The following is a 23,575-nucleotide window of genomic DNA, read 5'->3' as shown; positions in this document are numbered from 1 at the left end:
TGTAGCTTGAAAAAAGCTAGCGTGACAACACGCGCCTGCCGCCTTAACTAAGTCGTCATATATATATATATATATATATATATATATATATATATATATATATATATATATATGTATATATTTATATTAGGGCTGTTAAAATAACACGTTAATTTCGATTAATTAATCTGAGAAAAAATAACGTGTTAAAAAAAATAACGCAGATTAATCCATTCCATATTGACGTTTGACCCGGAGCCGTTCTAGCCACCATTCGACTGTAAAATGAAGGAGGGAGACGAGAATGTTCTGCCTGGATCATTAATTGGAACACAAAAAAATCTTCTTCCTGCCAACCCTGGCTACTGAAATCTGGTGCCACTGATATGTCTGCACTTCTCTCTGATGCTCTGAAGACGATACAGGCAACACAAACCCCGCTGCACGTGACGCTAGTTAACACTATACTCGACAGCAGCTAACGTTAGCCTACCGCTAGCTAGTAGCTGGATTAAACACGGTTAAAATGCTGACAGCTAACGCTAAACGGTGTAAAGTGTGACTGTGTTTCACTGTAGAGGATTCAACACCGGGATGTAACAATCTGCAGCTGCCGTCGGAGAAACAACACAGACGGTGCGTTCAATGAAACTGGTAAACTACAGCCTCGTGGTGCATTTGAAGTTATTGTAAATGTCCTTTTCCCATCTGGTGGTTGTTTTTGTCGTTCAACAGCAATTTACTAGTGAAACATTATTAAATCATTTAATTTTGACCATATGGCCTTAGCAATAAACAAGCCGTTCTTTAATGTCACCAACTGTTGTTTAGTACCCTTTTTTTTCTTTTCTTTTTTTTTTTCGGTTCAGGCACCGTTAATTATGTATGCGATTAATTTCGACTAATTAATCACAGAGTATGTAATTAATTAGATTACATTTTTTAATCGATTGACAGCCCTAATATATATATATATATCCGCCGTGTTACTTTGTCCAAGTCGCATCAACACAGTTGTAGGAAACAAGGTAACGGCGAGTTGTCAAGATGCCGCCAATCACAGCGGAAAGAGCATTTGCTGGCAGTGAGTGTTAACTGTCGTTTATTCACATTTAAAAGGGATAAATCGCCATTTCACCGTCGCGTGCGTCGTTGTTTGTGGGAGTTTGTCAACAAATGTACGGGCAGCTGGGGGCATGCCCGAGCAGAGACGGGGTGAGTGGACTTACCGGAGCGTTGGCATATGGCAGGCGGAGAACATTTATATATGTATCTCTGTCCTGTTCTTCACATCAGTGAGGCTTTCTTCTCTTGTTTCAACGAAGTGAATACATGACGAAGTGACTGGAACTATCCATCACCTCTCGCGCGTGGATTCTCAACATCCCGGCTGCTGTTGCCCGGTCTTTGAGACACAGCTGTTGTCTGTATTTCTTTTTCTTTTCTTTTTTTAATCACTACACGTGGTTCACAACACACGGTTAGTTAGCGTAGTTAAACACTATACACAGTGAAATTACGTGTCCTGTTTTTATTTCACGCATACCATCTGCTTTCAGTGAGTATAGCTATGGGCTGAGCTTTGTTATGTCAGAGCTGTTTGTTTTGGAGAAGCGTTGTCACGCGAAGTGGAAGAGTGCGTGTCACGCAGGATAATGGGAGCCATGCGAGTAACACTGTTATAGCACATGTAACTAAGTACATTTACTCAAGTACTGCACTTAAGTACATATGTTGAGGTACTTGTACGGAGTCTTTTCTTTTCATGCCACTTTCTACTTCTACTCAACTACATTTCAGAGAGAAATATTGTACTTTTTACTCCACTACATTCATCTGACAGCTTTAGTTACTAGTTACTTTACACATTAAGATTTTTGTACACATAACATGTAGTTTATAAAATAAATTGTTTTATTATAAATTAAACTACCCAACAATATAACGGCCTACAAGTCCAGCTGAAATGATTAGACCATATCTTTAAGTGCCATTACACACACACAACTGTTTGGATCCTTTCTAAAATGTGAGGACTTATCTGCACGGAATACTTTCACTTTTAATACTTTAAGTACATTTACCTGATGATACTCACGTGCTTTCACTTAAGTAACATTTTTAATGCAGGACTTTTACTTGCAACAGAGTATGTTTGCCGTGTGGTATTAGTACTTTTACTTAAGTAAAGAATCTGAATACTTCTTCCACCGCTGCTACTAACCTTGGTAAAAGGTAAAAAGCGAGATGATGGAGAGATAAAGGGGAAAAAGCAGTGGCAGAGGGATAGAAGAGCGAGAACAGGGTTTCCTACCGTGGTTGTCGTCTGACTGGTTGAACCCACACAGCTGGCAGATGGAGCGGACCCACTTGTTCATCTCCTCTTCAGTCTCAGCTACGAGATAGAAAGTGCGGTCGGAGGTCTTGATGTCAAACACGAAGCTGTCCTGGAACTCCTTCCTCTTAAAGGTGAGGCCGGCGTCCACCTGCTCGCAGCAGTGCAGGTCGATGACCCGGATGGGTTTCTTGGAGTGGTCGTTCTTGTAGTACTCCAGGACATCGGGGTCACCACTCATACGGCCGCTGCGAAGTATGAACCAGCGTTTCTTCCATGCCTGGGAAAAGAGATTGAAAGGTAATACCATGAGCTCAGCACACACACACAAAAACACTTAACCTGCGAGCCAGTACAGACAAGACACGTACGCGCGTTGATAGAGAATGATGACCTGTTTTAAAAAAAAATTTAAATCATTTTTTCATCTGCATTTAAAATGCTCAACAGTTGTACAGACTCCGTTTGATTTCTTACTATTCGAGATGCAGAATGTTGCCGTGGCAACACACTCCACAGCTGGACTTGGGTTTGCGATGTTAACTGTTGATCAAACACTGCAGAGACACTGAAGTCTGCTTACTGGAGCAGGTTACATGTGGTTGTGTGTGGTTTGTGTGTGCTGGAGGCGATGGGGGGGGGGAGCAGGGGTGCAGCAGGTGTTTACTCCCTCCCAACGTATTTCCTGTGCTGATATCCCTCCGTGAGCTAAGGGAGAAGCACAACTCCACCTCAACTTCATTACACGACTGCAGGCTGCACTTTAAGAACTTTCTTTTTCCTTTCTTTTCTTCTTTTTAAGGGTTTATTGGTTTTTATTTTATATTCCAGTTTGGGGGGTAACAATATATAAGAAATGATAATCACAAACAAGACAGTCCAAAATGCATATACATTGGCCTACTTTCTCATCAAAAGTTGTTATAAACTGGAATCTAAAATTTCAGGCGATACGGCAACCCTTTATAGACCATTTTCAAAAGACAAAACTGTAACTCAGTCACGTAACGCGTAGCATCCCATTTCTTTTCTTTTCTTTTTTTTTAGTTGTTCCGGATTTTTCTTTTTTTGTTGCTGTTTTGAAGCCCCTGTGTTACAGAAAAACGCAACATTATAAGATGTGAAGATGTGTTACGGTGTTAAAAATTCAGTAAACAAATGTTTAAAAAAAAGTTATAAATAGATAAATCAACATAAATGAAGATGAAGTACAAAAGTACAGATAAATAAAGCATACATCTTGAGTTCTGACTAATGAAATATTATTAGTCAGACACACACACACACACACACACACACCCCCCCCACACAATCCACCCTGACCCCCGCCTTGCATCCACCCTACCCAGAGGCCTTAGTTCTTTGGTTCTTAACACCAAATAATAACTCAGTCTGTCACCATAAACTAGAATTTTAAAACTCAACATCAACAAAACATTACTGGGGTGTTATTTGTTACTCCCAGATAATTCATAGTGTAAAGATCACTTTTGGAACTGGTGATCGACACTGCTTTGCTCCAATCCAAACCAACCACCATCTGCATACGATGGTGTCACTGGAGCCGGAGTTTCCTCTGAACGTGTAAATAAACACCCCCGTTTTTTCATAACTACATGAAAGGCAGCAGAATAACATGCTCCAACAATGCACCCACGTATGATGCAAGAGCAAGAAGCCTACAATTCACACCAATAACACCATTGTTGTATTTGTCAACTGGAAAAGCAGAAAGGAAGGACAGTGGCGTCCATACGTTTTCCCAGTGGCTGTCTTAAAGGGCCTCTGTGTCATCTGTGCTCAGAGACAAAAGAGGAAGATAGACCAGGAAGGGAAGGGGGGAGGGAAGCGGGGCTGAGGGGATATTTTTTTGGACATCTGCCAGTGATGCACTTCCGCCAGGCAATGTCTCTCCCATGCAGGCTGCTGACACACAGGATCCTGCAGGCCCCCTCTCTCTCCATCAACACAGACACTGCTGCAAGGCTAACTGCCCCTTCCCACACACCCCTCAAACCACAGTGACACCATGCAGACGCACAAACACACACAGGGCAGACAAATGGATAGCACTGCATCTCTGTGCTTTTTCTATTCCTAATCTTCTCTGGAAATATGCATGCAACATTGTCTTACAAAGGCATTTCAGGGTTAAAGTTAATGATGGCTGAATTACTGTAGCTGCTTCAGTCTCAGCGTCCCGGTATTGTGCATACTGGCTGTCTGTCACACTGCGGGGGTGTCAAACTGAACTTCACTAAGGGCCACACTGGAAAAGGAGAATCGCATCAAGGGCCAGACATGTAGAGTTTATTTTCATGCTTTTATTTTGAAAAAGTCAAATATCTTTGACTGTATTATTCCATGTCTCATATAGTCTTCTCACTTACAGTTTGGTCCACATAAAGCCCTAAAAAAGGCAGCAAATAGTTCCTTAGAAATCTTAGAATTTAGCAAATCAAGCAAAACAAAGATTACATTTTAAAAGTCGACTCACAGCTTTAATTTCGAAAACTCTCTGCCTCTGTGGGAATTTCTGGGAGTCTCAAAGTCGGCAAATCTACCAAATTCTGCTCTAAGTGTCGTGTAGTTGCCGTTTGAAAAACAGTTTCCTGTCTTTTTGTTTTGGTGCACAACTAGGCGGGCCAACATTTATCGTGAACCTAAATTGATATGCGGGCCGGATCAAGACCTGCCCGGGGCCCGGGTTCGGCCCGCGGGCCTCGAGTTTGACACGTGTCTTACTGGGACACATAGAACAAAGCCAGTGTTAATTCGGCACCTGTACCTTTACATACATCTGCATTCTGCTCGGCGCTCACTGCTGTGGTGTTTCTGGACCAATCAGATCAGTTAAAGAGGGAGCGGTGTCGTGAGATGACAAGAGCTGATTAAATGGATTAGTTGTCAACTATTAAATGAATGCTCAACTATTTTGATAATCAATGAATGGGTTTGAGTCATTTTTTTCCTAAATTATCTGAGTCTAGCTCCTTAAATGTGAATATTTTCCCGTTTCTTCTCTCCTCTGTGACAGCAAACTGAATATATCTTTGAGTTGTGGACAAAACAAGACATGTGAGCAGTGGGGGAATGTAACCAAGTACATTTACTCAAGTACTGTACTTAAGTACAAATGTTGATGTACTTGTACTTTACTTGAGTCTTTTCTTCTCACGCCACTTTCTACTTCTACTCCGCTACATTACAGAGAGAAATATCGTACTTTTACTCCACTACATTCAGCTGACAGCTTTAGTTACTTTACACACAAAACACATGTAGTTTATAAAATCTGAAGTTTTATTATAAATGAAACTAGCCAACAATATAACAGCTGAGATGATTAGCCCATTAAACACACAACTGTTTGGATCCTTTCCACTTTCTAAAATGTGAGGATTTTTCTGCATCGAGAACTTTTACTTTTCATACATTGTCCTGATGATACTTGCATACTTTTACTTAAGTAACATTTTTAATGCAGGAGTATTTTTTCAGTGTGGTATTAGTACTTTTACTCAAGTAAAGAATCTGAATACTTCTTCCACCGCTGCATTTGAAGACGTCATCGTGGGCTTTGGAAAACACCGATAGACATTTTTTTTTCCCCCATTTTCTAAGATTATTATCACATCATATATGTTGTTAGACAGTGGTGTAAGTGGTTGTGCAAATGTTATGTGAATAAGGCAATGACGAACATTCTAATATTTAGCAAATAGATCAATACTTGAATACAGATGTTACTGGCGTGTTCTTTGGCACATTCAAACTTGTGTTTATTCTTTCTCTGATAAATCAACAGAGGAAAGAAGAGGCTGCAACATGTTTTCTTTATCTTTTTTTTTTTCCCCAGGAAGTGCAGATTTCGATCTTATCTTCGGTGTGTAGCTGACGTACTCTTGAGGTATTGGGGTATTTCATTTTATTTTCTGTCAGACTGACGCACTGATATAAGCTGGAGGCAGTATGACCTGAACGGTGTTGGCTGTAGAGCCGTGCTGCTGTGTGCATCTTACCACTAGAGGAGAAGTTGAAATGCAGTTGTAAGGTCATTTCTCACCAGCGGTGGAAGAAGTATTCCTATCCTTTACTTAAGTTAAAATACTAATGCCACACTGTAAAACTACTCTGTTGCAAGTAAACGTCCTATACTGAAAATCTTACTTAAGTAGAAGTATGTAAGTATCATCAGGTAAATGTACTTAAAGTATTAGAAGTAAAAGTACTCAATGCAGAAAAGTCCTCACATTTTAGAAAGTGGAAAGGATCCAAACAGTTGTGTGTTTAATGGTCTAATCATCTCAGCTGGACTTGTAGGCCGTTATATTGTTAAAATATAAAACATTGTATTTTATAAACTACGAGCGTTTTGTGTGTACAAATCGTAATGTGTAAAGTAACTAAATCTGTCAGATGAATGTAGTGGAACAAAAAGTACAATATTTCTCTCTGAAATGTAGCGGAGTAGAAGTAGAAAGTGGCATGAGAAGAAAAGACTCAAGTAAAAGTACCTCAACATTTGTCCTTAAGTACAGTACTGGAGTAAATGTACTTAGTTACCTTCCACCATTGTTTCTCACTATGGGAGGTTGTTATGAATGATAAATAATGTCACTCCTCAAGCTTTCTTCTAAATGGCTGAGTGTGAACTTCCTTGTTAATAAAAAAAAAATGGTGTACAGTCATCCCTAGAGCTGCAAAGATGAATGGGGCGTTGCTCCCCTGACTGTTTTCATCAACACTGGCTGAGTGTAGAGCTAGCTAGTGTTTTATACTGCAGCTGCAAAGATGAATCGACTAGTTGTCAACTATTAAATTAATTGCCAGCTTCTTCACTGATTGTAGTTTGTTAAATGTGAATATGTTCTAGTTTATTCTCTCCTCTGTGACAGTAAACTGAATATATATCTTTGCGTTGTGGACAAAACAAGACATTTGAGGACGTCATCTAGGGCTTTGAGAAACACTGATCCACATTGTTCACCATTTTAGAGACCAAAAAACTAATCGAGAAAATAATCAACAGATTAATGGACAATGAAAATGAAGCTTAGCGTAATTCAGGAAATCTCTCTCTCTCTCTCTCTCTCTCTCTCATCCCTCCAGCTCTTCAGGCCTCATTCATCCCTTCATCACCACCAGCAGTGTCTAGACTCCATCGGGGGGGGGATGATCCTGTATATCCATGGCCTCTATACCCCTTATAATTTATTTAACGTTAAGTAGATTAAGTCTAATCGCCAAAGACTCTAACATATCAACCGATTATGCACCATGTTAAAACTATACAAGTCTTCCCTCTTGAGTGTCCCTCAGTTACATGTCAATATGTGTCATTTATTCATTGCTGCGGCTAATTATGTCCACACTGTACTACAGTAGCATTTTTTACAATCTATTGTTTTAGCAACACAATCTTTTTAACCCAATCTTACTTTTTAACGTAATCTCTCTTTACTTCTACTCAGCTTGTTTATTTCTTGCACTGTTGCTATGATACTTTTATACACTTATTGACTCGCTCTTTTCTTATCCTTATTTTTTTTACCTTGAATCTGACTGATTCTGAATTAAACTGTTTTCACTCTTAAAGCTGTAGTGGGTGGTTTCTCCCCATGAGGAATTCTAAGTAATGAAAATAAAACTGTCCGCGCGTCCACATGATACAAGCCTTCCGTGACCCCCTCGCCCCCACCCCTCCTCCTCCTCCTCCACACAGTTGACAGTAGCTAAAGAGGACATGGAGGATTAGAAGAACATGATGGACTGGAAAAGGTAATTATCTTCACTCTAGTTTCTGTGCAGGAAAGTCACCAGATGCCACAATCTTCTGAACATAGTCATACTGAGAAACACAGAGAGAGTTGTGGGGAGCTGATAGTCTTAATTAGCTTTGTAGCAACTCATTTGGCAATGGCTTGAATGTAACAGACGTTCATTAATATCAAAAAGTTACGTGCTAAAGCTTTAAATGAAGTCTCTCCTAATTGTTAGTTGCAGCCCTAGTCATCAAACACAGCACACTGCATACATTTGGGGGGGGGGGGGGGGGGGTCACACAAAGCTCTGTGCTTCAGTGCCATTAGACCATGCACAGAGAAATCACTGTAACTGTTGCAAAGCCCCTTTAAATATTTTTTTTTGCCTTTTCTGGAAAGAGAGAGCATCACTTAATTGAGACCTGGAGCGCTGCCCAGTTTCGAGAGGTCAGTGCGACCCAGCTGGGTTATTCCTGGCATCCTTCAGCTGCGGCGGGCATATTAACTCAGGACAGCCAATCTCAACCACGGAGCAAAGACAACTCATTTAGGAGGCCTTATCATACTTAAAATAGAATGAGTGGTTTCCATAGGAAAAGTAGCTGCTGCCTAATTCAAGAACAAATTAATTTACAGCTTGGTCTGAATGAGAGGGTTGAATATTGTTTCCCTTCATCACCCTTTCTGCTAAGCTTCTCACGGAAACCGCGCATGCACAATGAAAGTGCATTTAGTTTCCAATCAGCCTCTTCAACAACACAACTGGCAGTGCAGCTTTTCCCTTTCTTTCTTTCTTTCTCTCTCTCACGCACACTTTCAAATTTGAGCAAACTTCCCTGGCGAAGTAAATCATGGGGGAGGAGGACACAACAAAATGAGCCTAATCCACCCACCGCCTGTCCCATAGAGCATGTCTAAGCCCATCGATCACTGTCTGAGCAGTGGGAAGTGTAAAACTAGGCTGAACTGTCCCGGCTCTCCAACTTTCCCCTCCCCCTCATAGCTTTGGTTTAAGCTACATCACTGTTCGGAGAAAAAAAAAAAAAAAAAGGGCTCAGCCGGGACACACTGCCCTTAATAACAACTGGACTGAACAGTCCACTGGTCCACTGAGAGGGCTGTGAGCCACTCATCACACACTATACTACAGCTGCAAAGACTCATCGATTCGTTGTCAACTATTTCATTAATCGCCAACTATTTTGACACTTGATTAAGTGGGTTGAACTCATTCCAGCTTGTTAAATGTGGATATTTCGTAGTTTCTTCACTCCTCTGTGACAGTAATACTGAATATCTTTTGAGTTGTGGACAAAACAAGACATGTGAGGATGTCATCTCGAGCTTTGGGGAAAACACTGATCCACATTTTCCACCATTTTCTACTACATAACTACTCGTTTAATCGAGAAACTAATCGACAGATGAATCGACTATGAAAACAATCGTTAGTTGTAGCCCGACCCTATACTAACACAATATCATACATCACGTGTCAAACTCAAGGCCCGTGGGGCCAAATCAGGCCCCTCACAAATTTTGATCCGGCCCGCATATTAGGTTCACAATAAATCAGAAACAGAATTTGTCAGATTTGCTCACATTGAGATTTAAAACTCCCCACAGAACCGGTGAGTTTGCATATTCAGGCTGTGAAACAGGTTGTTGTGAGTCGGCTGTGTGGTAGCCGGCTTTTAAAAATATAATCATCGTTTTGGCTTGATTAGCTAAACTCTATGATGGCTAAGGAACACTTTTGCTAACTTTTTTTAGGGCTTTATGTTGTAAGTGAGAAGATGCAATAATACAGTCAAAGATATTTTACTTTTTCGATTAAATAAAAGCATGTCAATAAAACTATTAATGTTTGGCCCTTGATGTGATTTTCATTTTTCAGTGTTGCCCTTAGTGAAACTGAGTTTGACACCCATGTCATACATTATTTTTTGAGCAGAATACTGCAAACAGGGGACATGTTGTGACTCCCATTTATTTGTATTTGTTCATCACGTCCTGCTGCTCTTTTCGCAGAAGAGATCAAAGTCAAATAAACGTCAAATCTGAGCAGAAAAAATACACAACCTCGTGGAGCACAAAACAATAAGTCTACAAGTAATGACAAAAGAGTTGAAGAGTCTCAACTCTAGAATGTAAAATGACTTCCTGCCAGCGCGTGAAGCTCTCCAAGAAGAAGAGCAGCCATCCGTGTCTATGAACGCACAGCGTTTAGTCCCTTCGGTCTTGTTCAACATCCCGTAAAGGCTTGATCTTACCTTGTTCCAACATGGCCTCATTTGTCCTGCACTGATGGCAGCCAGCTCCAGATACAGAGAGACTACAGAGGATAACATGTCTGCATCTATTTCAGATGACTGGGAAGGAAAACCTCTAATAACAAAACCGCACAGAACCATCTTCTGAGCGAGTTTCTCTTCTAAAAATACAACCGCAACTGGTTGGTCTGGCCAATTTTCTTTTGTTTCTTCGCATGTTGATAAGTAGACATGGTTTGTTCTATTTCTGGCACTCTGCAAAACAATGATACTGTGGGAAAACAAATTCATACAAAAGGAGATACAGTTGTCTGGTATGTGTTGACAGTTCTCCAGGGCTTTATATATACCGCATTTTGGGAGAAAAATATACAGCGGCAGCTGATAAGTCACAGCAATCATTAAGTGTATTTGCACATATCTAAACCAACACTGTAACAAACAAGCCTGGTCTCCTGTCTTTAAACTCATCACTCTGCTGTCCTAGTAACACTGACTAATAAACTCAGGGGTGGTTGTGGCCTAGACAATTATCCAAGGTGTGCCTTCTACGTACAGCAATAGAGCAATACATAGTGAGCGTTTGTGTGTGTGTGTGTGTGTGTGTGTGTGTGTGTGTGTGTGTGTGTGTGTGTGCGCGCGCGCATGTGTGGTGGTAGTAGTAGGCTGTGTCAACAGTCTGACTGATAAGCATCAGTCTACATGTTTTTTAAATGTGTATGAGCAAACATCCAAACTACACATGAATGTTATCCAAGTTAAAGGTTTACAATATTCTTGTTTACCTCTCTTCCTGTAAAAGCAGGAGAGGAGCTTCTACCGTGGCCAGTTTACATTTAGCTACAGAGGTCCAGTTATATAGAACAGGTTTTCTGCTTCCCTTTACAGTCACTCCTCATTTAGGATTAAACAACAACAAACTTGATTAGATTATAAAAGACACTCCGGAACACTTTTCACTAATATTTTATATTTTTCATTTGTATTGCACGTTTTTGATTTCTTTAGTTTTCTATACCGTTTGGTTTTGCCTCACTTTTGCACTATTTAGAATGTATTTACTGTATTGTGTATACTGTATGTTGTATATATTTTGTACTTATTGCACCGTGGGTCAAAGAGAAACACATTTTCGATTGCTCTGTATGTCTGGCATGTTTTGAGAGAATTGACAATAAAGTTGACTTGATTTGATGGAGTACAGCACTATGTGAATTTAGTTATGATACAGTGTATTAACGCAGTCCCGATATGTTACTGGCAATTTTTTTTTTCTTTATCTTCCTTGTTTTTTTCACCTGTAGTACCCCTTGTTTAGCATTTGTATTATTTTCTGTCTTTTAAATATCGTTAAAAATCCTTATGCTTATCTGTTGTATCTTTGTTTGAGTGATCTGATATCGATTAACAAAATCCCGAAATCGATCTTCCTTAAGATTTTTTTTGGGGGGGCATTTTAGGCCTTTATTACATAGGCCAGCTGAAGACAGGAAATGGGGAGATAGAGGGGGGAATGATATGCAGCAAAGGGCCGCATATCATTGGGGCGCACGCTCAACCAGGCGAGCTATCCAGGCCCCTGCAAAATCAATCTTTTAATATATGGCTTTTCGCCATGTATGTGGTGAATTGACCCCCTTTTTTGCGGGTGAATTCTTAATGTTAACATTAACCTGTGTGCAAAAAAAAATATATATATATATATATATATATATATATATATATATATATATATACAAAATATTTGTTTTCTGAGAATATCTTTTATATCCAAATAAAATTGGTATTGTAACTGAAATGTACCTAACCAAATTCATAAGAAATCGGAAACGTAATCAAATCGGGACCATCATTGGCGATAACCAGCCATAGTGGCAAGCATGCATAGCTGCATTTCATTTCAATGTTAGGTGGGTTCCAGTACAAGCCCTGTGTTTTTCATCCCACCTGTGCATTTTCAAAAGACAAAGAGGAGGCACCAGGCAGTCATCTTTGACTCTGCTTTACCTGCTGCTGCAGTACACACTGCACTATACAACTGCACAAGCAGCGGCACTGTGGCGCTGCGGCAGAGCCTGCGTACATGTTCTCATCTATTACCAGCTTTTGTAAAGGTCATGTGTTGTTGGGGCAGAGCGATTTACTCTCTTGTGACACACTCGGCTGCAGTCAGAGCGGACGCCTCAGGCAACATGTCTAGTGTTTGATGTGAGCGACAGCTCACACACACACGAACATCGCCTTGATGAGACTGCAGGGAAACGCACCGGTGCTGGGCCATTACTGCTCAATTATAGTAAAAGGTGAAGGGAGAGGCCTCCCATCAGTGTTCTCACAGGTCCCACTGGTGGGCTTCTAAGGGATGAGACATAGCATGGAGACAATTAAGAGGGGGGGAGATCTTTATTATCTAATTTCAGCCAATACGGACTCCCAGCAGCCCAAGTTCAGTATGCCATAAGTTTGGCTTCTTTTGTAAAATGAAAAATGTTTTTGTAGAAAAACATCTTCATATTCTTCAAGTAAGATATGGGGTGGGAGGAGGATAGTTTTGGTATCAGTACCAATACTGAGGTATCAAACTAATAATATTTTTATCTTGACTTTCCCTTGTAAAGCACCTTGTAACTAGGGCTGTCCCCTCTTAGTCGATTAGTCGACTAATCCGTCGTTTTGGTCTTAATCGACTAAGATTTCTTTAGTCAATTGGTCATTTTCTGTATCCTTTTTTGTGCTGAATGACTTACAGTACATTGAAGAAACTTATCGCTCGATGGTGTTTTTTGCCCCCAACTGGTCCTTCCAGGCAGCGCTGCGACCGCTGCCTCCAAGGCACCTAACCCTAACGCTAACCATAACCAGTGCCTAATCCTAGTGCCCCTAGAGCCGTTGGGGGCAAAAAAAACACAGATAAACTTATCAGCACATCAGTGGTAAAAACGAGACTGAAAGAAACACAGTTTTAAAAATCTGCCGATTAAATCAACTAATGGATTAGTTGACAAAATCATGCAAGTGTTAGTCGAGTAAGAATTTCTTTAGTCATGACAGTCCTACCTGTAACCTTGTTTTGAAAGGTCAACCAAGCTTTATTATGAATAATTCTAGGAGACGACCAAATGCTCATATGTTAGCGTGATGCAGCTTTCCATGTCACTCATCCTGGATGGTTACTGCTTCTATATAAGGACAGCAGAACATAGCCCTCCTAAAAGAACGCCCTGTGATGCAGTCATCCCACATCTATTCTATGCTCCTCCTGGCTTCTTAATAAGGTACAGATAGGGATAGGTGTCGTTCAAAAATGTTCGATACGGGAACCGATACCAATACTGCGACTTCGATACCGGTTCCTGAACGATACTTTTTTCTAGGGATACACCTATTATCGACCCTGGCCGATTAGGGACTGTTTGTTATTTATTTAAGGGGCCACCGGAGGAGTTTTGGGACCTTTAGGCTAATAAGACTTGACCCTCCCCTCGCCAGTAATAATTTTTCTATGACCCTCCCCTTATGTGCTAGTTTGAGCTTAGCAACAGCCATGACATACACGAGATAACCTCTGCATCCCCACTCCTCTGTTATGGTGTGGCGGCCATTTCAGTAGATTTACTCACTAACATTGTTGTGAAAACACAATAAGCATGGAAACTAAATGCATACTTCCTGCATTACTGCATTACTTCAAATACTAAGTTACTCCTCTAGTAAACTAGTATTCACATGAAATAAAACAATAAAACATTTAGACCATTCAGCAAAGGACACTGGGAAATAACAAATTTACCACTGGTTGCTATGGACTCGTCACTAGGCTTCCTCAGTCATTGTATATTTTAGCACATAGGTAAAGCTGCCGAAGCTGAACATTATATTCCAAAACATGTATGTTTATTTTTTAAAGCAGATTTTAAATTACATTGTAACAATTTAACAATTCGCCCTTATGAAATCTAATCGCGGTACGACTGTCTCGGAACGCAATAGACAGATGGTGGCGGAATGCCCCGACACTTAAATTCAACTAAAATGTAACAGTGACAATCAGTGTTGGACCTACAGTCTGTTGAGATGCCTCTCCAAACGCAGAAACGAAGCGCAGCCACACCATAAAACGTTAAGACACGTTGAGAAAACAGATCCGTATTTTGCTGTAATCCAATGAAAAAAAAAGTAATCCACAGCGATCAGTAGATCCACAAAAAGGTAAATGACACGGTGTATCCAGCAAGGCCTATACGAGCGTCACTTTCACCAGCCGGCTCCGAACAGGTGAACGAGGCCTCTCCACTTCGCCGTTTAAACAAAGTGGAATAAACGTATAAAAGTCCAAATCTACACAAAACCCGCAATCAATTAGTAAGCTGACATCACCTGGCATTTAGGAAACCTCTATTGCAACGTTGGCACGGCAAGATGTCCAGACATAGTGTAACAGTAACTTTCGTTTTTTGCGTCCTGCTGCTACCATCGTCAGCCAGGTAATATTATTTTTACTAAAGCAGTATACGAAATCTGATGTATTACCTACTACCATTTAGTTTTGTGTTATTTAAGATATTTATAAAATATCTGGTCATGCCAGATATAATTAATTATTCCACTCATTTTTTTAAACAATGCAATTACCCGTTTCAGCCACCAGGGGGGCAGTGCTCCCTCTGCCCCCCAGCAAACTCATGGGTCAGACCCATCTGGTAGCGAAGGAGGGCAGAGACTAAGAGCTACATGAAAACATATGCACCAAACAAGCCACTTTGAAATGTTGCTTTTTTCATGAATACAAAAGTTAGGTGACCCCCCCCTCCCAGACTAAAACATTTTGGGTGACCCTCCCCTCAACAAAGAATAAAAAGACATGACCCTCCCCTATTTTCCTCCGGTGGTCCATTTCATAAATACCGAACCACTGAGTCTGACTTAATGTCCCGCCCACAACGATATCTGACTATCTTTTACTGGGTATTATGTTGAAAGTTTGTCATTTATTAAATAATTGCTTAAAGCATCTAAACTAAGTTTTGTGTTGGAGTTTGTAACATTCCAAAATTTTAATTTAAGGATTTTCATTTTCACTGTAAATGCATATAGGTTATCTATTTCATTAACTACTAAAAATCTAGCCTGGGAAAACCCTGACGAACTTCCGGCAAATTTGAGATTTGCTCTGCAAGTCAGTCTGGCCAAGTCGAGGCACCAATCACAGCCGTTGAGGCGGGCTTTACACGATGACGATAGCGCAGCGACGGCGAGCAGCTTTTTGTTCAACATGATGGCCATCGAAGCGCAGCAACCTGTTGATGCCGCTGTCGCTGCTACGTCACCTGGATCGTTGGTCTGATTGGTTGAAGGACTATCCAATTGTGCCCAGAGGTATTTGAGCGGTGTCCGTTGGCGACGCCCCTTTGGAAATGAATTGTGAATTAACCTTTTCCAGACCCACTCTCAGTTACAACTGAGAAGGGTCTGGTGTCAAACAGGCTACTAAAAATCCGTGTCTGTCTTGAAAAACCAGTATTGGCCGATCCCTATTTTTTTCCATACCATTTTTATTGAATCCATTTCAACAAAAGAAATTCCAACATTACACATTATGACACAAATCTTTGTATTTATTTTTTTAGCTCCTACTACTACTACGTGAGCCCGTGTTTTTCCTGCATGTCTCTCTGACGCGGACGCGATTTACTCAATTTGGTATTGAATGACGAGGCATTTTTTGATACTCGATACTTTAGAGGAAATTCGGCCGGTGCCTAAAAAGTATTGAATTCCAAACCCAGCCCTAGCTACAGAAGAACAACAGAGGAACATTTAGCACATCAGTGACTTTCATTTCTTGTCCCTGCTGGTGCCTGAATAAGGAATGTTCGAGAATTAGAATTTCATCTTTCCAGAAAACGGCTCTCAACAACACTGCAGCAGTCAGGATAACTTTGTAATGCGTGAATGAAAACGGTGGGACTGCTATAATGGCCATGATTGTATGAGTGAATGCCTAAACACTTGTGACTATGGTTAATGTAGTGAGAAGGGACAAAGCAGGACGGGCTGCAGCAGACAATGACGACAGAGCCCTGATTATGTGCTCCTAATCGATAGCGGGTCACACATGACATCAGCCCACATTCCAGGAACAGATGGGAATTTCTCCAAGCGAGGGAACGCAATCCAGTTCCATTTGAAGAAAATCGCCTGGCCATTCACACAGCACAAAAACACATTTCAAATGTGCATCGTCATTAGGCCTGTACCAATTATGACATAATTGTTTAATCGCAACTCTTTTACGTAACTGCGGTTTCTTCGCTTAACCGTAAATAATTGCTAACATTAGCTAAGTTCCTAAGGGGTATGACTGTTGATGGTAATTGTTGATTTTGTTTGGATATGGCAAATTGTAATTATATAAGTGATTATTGGTCGGACTGTTGAGCTAAAGATATGTTAGTTTTTGGACGTTGTTGGCACTTACACGTTCATAATAACAAAAAACGTACAGAAGCAGTGATGACTATTTTGCCACATGGTTTTGCCAATAGTGATGACTATTTTTTGTACTCCTAAATTAATCTGTTAATCTGTTTGTTATTGAGCAATGCTTTGTTTTTTATTGATGAGGATACATGTTCTATTGTCAATTTTAATACTACTTAACGTTTTATGATAGTGAAGAGACGTGGTTTACTTCATAGGCTGTGTTCCTGTGTTACTACATGATCTGGGTCACATGACAGTGATAGAACCAAAGGACATATCCTGGAATTCATTAAAAACGTTAATTTGTTTGAAAAAGTAATAAATCAATATTTATAAATTTGACTGACGGAGACGATTAGACTGTTAATTGCAATTATTTCTGAGACAATTTATCATACAGCAAAATTTGGAATTGTTACGGCTCTAACTGTTATGCTTTCCAACGTTCCATAAAAACTTTTAAAAAAGCAGAACATGAAGTCATGTAAGAGCTGGATAGTCCTCCAAACATTTTTTTTTGGTCTTCTTTTCTGCGCTTGACAGGTGTCGTGTATCTTCATTTACCTATGTGACATTGGTTTATGTTACATTGAGTAGTTAAATAAACCACAAATGAACACGAGAGAGCATTGGGAAGTTCCTCGGACATCTCACAGTTTACACAGGGCTCCCCATCTTGGCTCGGAGCGAGATATTAAGCAGACAGCTGTCCCAGACAATGTTTATAACACGTTTCTGGAGCGTTTCCAATAAAATCACACCATAAACAAAACAGGAGTCCAACAGTGTGCCAACAACGAGTGGCCATTTTGCATTTTCTGCAGCTCCAGCTCCATTTTCTGTCTTGACTGGTGAAGAGATCCAGATGCTCCTGGGTCGGACACAACTCTGTCCCGTTCCCGGAGAAGTAAACATGAAAAGATGTTAAACAGAATTGCTGAGAGTATAAAACTACAGGCGTTTAAGTCCAGCGGATGCATTAAAGCACCGTTGCAATTTAAATCAAACTGCTCAGGTTTCCCAACAGTCAAAACACTGGCCTTGGAAGGCCAGCAGCTGCAAGACATAACACATGCAGATAAGACCCAAACAGGCCCATAAATTCTTGTGTGTTAATAAAGAAGGTGGGAGGTTAGCCATGGAGCGCCAAGATAGACAGCCTAGGAACACTTAACTCCTGATATCTCTCTCATGTGTAGAACTGCCAAGTTCACATTCTCCTTTTGAAACAAGACATCAGCTTTGAATCCCATTTACTGCAAGTAGAGTAGAGCCCGACGTGCTTTGGCTTTCATGACGCTATAGGAAATATGATTCCACATACAATGTCTTCATATGACTGTGACGGAAAGCTCCATCCTACAGGTGTAATGATGATAAAGAGGGATGCTGTATTTGGTACCTACGGTGCTCATTCACTCCCCTTCACGGGAGCAATGATCTGCAAAATCTGCAGCGCATCCTATGAAAAACAACCTCTCAAAAGCTCCCAATAGATATAATTGGCCTCAATTTGCAGTTGAACACTTCCATCATTAGGAAAATGAGTATTCTCTCGCCATGTCTCCGTATCAGCAAAAGGATGGGCTTATTTAGCGGGAGCCCGCCCTGACAGTTTGACTAACAGGGAGCATTATTAAGCACTTTAATCAGAACTCTTTGTGTTACTTCCCCTGCCTCTGCCATCTGACGCGGCTCATATATGTCTGCGTATGGAGGGTGCGCCGTGCCGTGAGCGTCTCCCGGTCTCTCTAACTCCTACCAAGGTTGCTTTAGATTAGGGCTGCACGGTATGAGAAAAAAAATCTAATTGTGATTATTTTGAATGATATTGCAATTGGGATTATGATTCACAATATTGTAGGGAATGATCAGTTTTGTATCATTATTCTGATTTTCACTGAAAAATATTGTTGCGTTCGTCTCTTTACTTTTGCGTGCCCCGATGACTAGCATTATAAGCTAATTAGCGGTTTGCGCTAAAACTGGTCACATTCGATTAGCATGAAAACATATCCCAGAGAACGGTCGACTCGGTACACATATGTAGTTAACCCCTAGGTTCATTTTGCGCCGGATTTGTCCTTTAAGAATTGAAAGTTAGTTTAAAGTACTTTTTACTGAACAGGACTAACATGGCAGCAATAGTTAAGAAGAACATTCTTGTGAAAGAACTATACCATGGTAAACAATAAAAAAAAGCTCTCTCTCTGACCAATTGACAGTTAAATTTAGCCAAAAAAAGTTTACTGTGGGCCAGGTACAGGGCACCGTGAGGTTACGGTCGTTTTAGTGGCCGTTGCAGTTGAGTTTGGCCGACAAAAGGTGAACGTCCTGCGGCGACGACAGTAAAGTTTAGGCACCAAAACGACTAGTTAAGATTAGAAAAAAGATGCGGTTTGGGTTAACACACCGGTCCCCTTAAGTAGTACTCGCACTTAAGTGAAAAATCATGATTTCAATATTGACCAAAAATAATTGTGATTATGATTTCTACGTAAAAGCGTTGTATATTCCTTTATAACTTGCCATGCTGTCATATGTGGGAATGAATACATGTCACTGCATCCCGGAGAACTTCATGTTTTCTGAAACCCCAACGACATGCAGATACCAAACGAATGAAATGTCTGAACGACAAAATGGCCAAATGAACCAAATTACAGAGGAAATATTTAGCTGAGCTAATCATGACTGAAACAATCAAATTGATGTGTTAAAAGGATTATTGGAGGAATGCATGATGCCCGTGATGCCCACCAGTGGGTGCATTAAGTCACCTAAAAACCTTGGACACACAGGTCAGTGATCTGCAGCACTGTCTCTGCTAAACTTAGATGAACATGTCCTATGTTGACTCACTGTGTTCCAGTGAAGTATGTATTTGTGCACAGGTTACCTTACTCATGTGTTTTTCTTTTCTGAGACTTAGTTGTTGGAAGCTTAGGTTCCTAAGAAAGAACTGCAATGACTCATCACTGTCTGGATTTTCGATGAAAGAATAATCTCTAATCTAAACTATGTTGATACTAGAGGTAGACAGAATTTAAGCATTAAAGGAGCCAACCGATCCTAAATATATTCTTATTACAGAGATGCAATTCAATTTCATCACCTTGGCTATAATTCGTAAACACTTTTTCATTGTATCAATGTTTCCTAAATCAAAAATATTTATCTCTGCTATACAGAGAAACATGTGCACGCATGTAGCTGTTTTCATTTTGACAAATATAACCACCTATACCACAACCTCAGCCCTAAGGCACTTTGCTTACACATTTTCAACTCCTACAAACTATTGCAGCAAGGCAAGTGTTTCACATGAAACAGAAAAACAACACATCATATCAACCTAATGTTAGCATATTTACAGCCATTAGTGATACATTCCTATTACACAATGCAACGGCCTACACAGGTCATACAGTATCCTTGGCTGGTTCATACAAAGCTCAAAATGACTGTCAACTACCGCTTCGCTTAGGAACAAAGTGACAGACACATTTTCAGGGGATGCACACTATCAATCTTTTGGCTGATGCCAATGCCATTTAATTGCAATTCTATTGTGAGCGTCGGGTTTTGAGGAGTTTACCTTCATCACCTTCTAATCATCTGATCAAACATCTTCGTTCTTTGCAGCAGGTGGGTCACCGAGAGCTTCCCTGGGTTGTTAACTGTCACACTAAAATCTCAAGAATTGTACCGTAGGCATATATATTTCACAGCTGTTGCATACTGTTAAAATAGATCATTTCTTCAGGAAATTACTCCATATAGTCTTGTTCCTTTAAGTGGAACCTTTAGGGGCTCATCACTAGGGTTGGGTATCGTTTGGATTTTTACGATTTCGATGCCGAACCGGTACTTTTAAAAAACGTTTCCGATTCCTAAACCGATTCTTGAAAAACTGAAAAATGACATCAAAAATGTGATATGTTTACTAGCGATCACGTGCAGTGAATGGTTAATATGCTTTCACGTCCGTTTTGGTGAGCCCAGAGGGAAAATATGGCATTTTAAAAGTAGCCTACATTTACGATAGCTACCTAATGGTAGACTACAGAGAAAGCAACATGTCAGTGGTTGGTAAGGATCTACCTGCTGTAACACATTTATAAATATCACAGAAAATAACACATTCGGATTTCTATTTCAAGATATTTCACATTCGCAAGAATGTCATGGTTATGTAAATTGCATTTGCAAAGGGTTGTAGTGTGGTAGTAATCCAAATAGTTGCATTCACTAATTAAAAGTATGTTGATTTTAATTGTATTTCTAGGTCTTTGTAAGCTTTAAAAACACAGGGTTTCTGTCCCTCACCATCTGCCATGGTGCATCTAAGCTCAAGCTGCTCAAACAGGGGCCGTCAGAAAGGCGTGGTGGGAGCATAAAGCAGGGCGCCGGTCAAAAAGAGCGTGTCAACCTACGTCAACCGCCCCGTGTAAATAAATGCTGAGAGAACAATAAATGGCTGTCAGCACATATTACAACGCCAACGCAAGTATCTCACACTGAAACCTCAAATATCAGCACTGGTATTCATATTTCTGTACACAAATGCTTTTACTAATGATACTTAAATGACTTTTTGTGCCATTCTCACCATGGCCATAAGGCATTTCTACCGACTGACATCACTACTGCAAAGTCCATTTGCTTCAGAAGGCCGATCTAATGACAGTCATGTGACATGTACTGTAAGCTACCAGTACATGTAAGAGCTGGTAGCACGGTTCCTGTATATGACTTTGTGTTTGGAGCTAATCAACAGTGCAGAAATTAGATTTCACTTTAAGGAGAAAGAACAGACAGTGGAACAACCTAACGGTACTACAGTACACATAGTAGGTGTGTTTGGCTCATGATAAAGTAGCCACACACAGACACATTTAGGAGGACATTAAAACAAACTATAATTTGTATCTGTGATCAGTGGCCATTTCATTCTATGTGATAGTCTAATCCTATTGCGATTTTCCTGCCAGATATTGCGATTACCATTTTAGTTTTAGCTACATATTGCACCTTTCTACGATCATGTTTAATAAAGTAATAAGAAATCAATGAGAATCAATCAAATCAAAGATCCACTGAAAATAGGACATTTCTGTAAACAATCTGTGATAAGTAACATTATCATTCCAGCATTTATCTAATGAAAAAAGCTAAAAAAAAGACGAATAAAAAATGTTAAATCAAATGTTATACCAAACATTCAAATAAATAATTCCCATTCGATTAATTGCGGTCTTCACGATTAGCTAATCGTATTCTTTCACATCGCGATTTCAATTTGAAAATGATTAATCGTTCAGCCCTAGTCAGAATTATCAAACTGCATCTTGTAGATGCCAAATGAACATATTTGGTTCTGGTATCAACGGTGAAATGTTCTCCTGAGCTGTAATCGTTTATGATCTCTGTATCAGTAGAGGGGTCTAAAATAAAAATGGATTAATCCCAAAAGTTGTTTTGGTCAGCTGTTTTCACCATTAAATAAAACTATCACCCCTGTGATAGTGTTCTTTCTGAGATTTGAGCAGATAAGTAAAACCATTCTCACTGCTGGTCCAAATCACAAGAGAAAAATCAATGCGATCTAATTACCTTCAGAATGGCACTATTTTAAGATCAGCTGATAGAGTCTTGATAGATGGAAATGCATTTATATACTCACAGACCAATTTAATTTCTTTCCCTGCCAGTGGACCTCTGTCACAACACTTCCTGTAGGTACCATCCAAAGGAAGTCTGGCATCTGCTAGTGGTACAATAATTAAGTTTGGGACAGAAAACACACAGGCTAAACTGTGTTCATGGCAAAGGACAGGATATTATGACATAGGTTCAAACAAGGCCACCCTGGGATTTTCACAATGAATGTGGAAGAACGGAGGTCAAAAAGTTGAGAAAGTATAATTCTGTGACAAACAATTGTGACTTTTATGCATTCATTTCTTATGAATGTCAATTAAGACGGTCAATGTACTGCTGAAAAATATTACTAAGTTGATCTACAGCAAAAACAATTTTGATAAGAGATTAATAGTTAAGATTTCAACATGACATCATGACTTCGCGTAAACATACACGCCAAGTGGCGTGTTATCTGTACGCATTTTGAGCTATCCGCGTATACTGTATGTCTACGCTGTATACTGCGGACGGGAGTCTGCAACGTCACATCATGACTTCCCATAAACATACATACCACTTTCTAAAGCCAGGTGGCGCGTTATCGTGTGAACATACACGCCACTTTCGCATTTTGAGCGCCATATACAGCGGACGGGTTGGGTTTAGTAAAAGAAGAAAGCGGCGGTTGAGTTTAGGAAACGTGACACGCGGGACACGATCCCCGGTCTCCTGGGTGAAAGTCCTGTGTTTGACCCGTCCTCCACCCCGACCAACCTCCCTACATGGATTTTCGACCCTTTCATACTACTACGATTAATCTTTGCAGCTCTAATACTAAGTAATAAGCGATTAATCAGACTAAAAGAAATTGTTAACCTCAGTAAGGCAGTTTGCTGCTTAAATAAAAATAATCAACAGATATGATAACGGGATCCTTGTGATTGACATAAGCAACCTACCATCATTTACATTGGTGGTAGGTTGCTTATGTCAATCACAAGGATCCTGGTAGGCGAACATATTCAACAATGATAAACTAATCTGACTTTTGATACTGTAGCCACATTAAGCCACCCCAGTGTTGTAGCTTGTGG

The 23,575-nt window shown here is 40.2% G+C and overlaps 1 protein-coding gene across 3 annotated transcripts in view; it reads right to left on the bottom strand.

The window, feature by feature from the left end:
- Positions 1-23,575, bottom strand: part of gab2 (GRB2-associated binding protein 2) — a 53,875-nt gene that overhangs the window by 25,814 nt on the left and 4,486 nt on the right. For 2 of the 3 annotated variants that reach the window (XM_078245788.1, XM_078245789.1), the window contains exons 1-2: positions 10,353-10,442; positions 2,294-2,594 (exon numbers count right to left, since the gene is read on the bottom strand). In XM_078245788.1, the coding sequence (XP_078101914.1) occupies positions 2,294-2,594; positions 10,353-10,430 (379 nt within the window). In that variant the 5' untranslated portion in view covers positions 10,431-10,442. Of the gene's footprint in view, positions 1-2,293; positions 2,595-10,352; positions 10,443-23,575 lie in introns of those variants that run through there. The other variant, XM_078245790.1, reaches the window with a different exon arrangement.

This window comes from Sander vitreus, chromosome 3 (assembly GCF_031162955.1).
Source record: "Sander vitreus isolate 19-12246 chromosome 3, sanVit1, whole genome shotgun sequence".
NCBI classification, from domain to species: domain Eukaryota; kingdom Metazoa; phylum Chordata; class Actinopteri; order Perciformes; family Percidae; genus Sander; species Sander vitreus.
The sequence above is the reverse complement of the archived record's forward strand: the minus strand, read 5'-3'. Positions and strand labels throughout refer to the sequence as shown.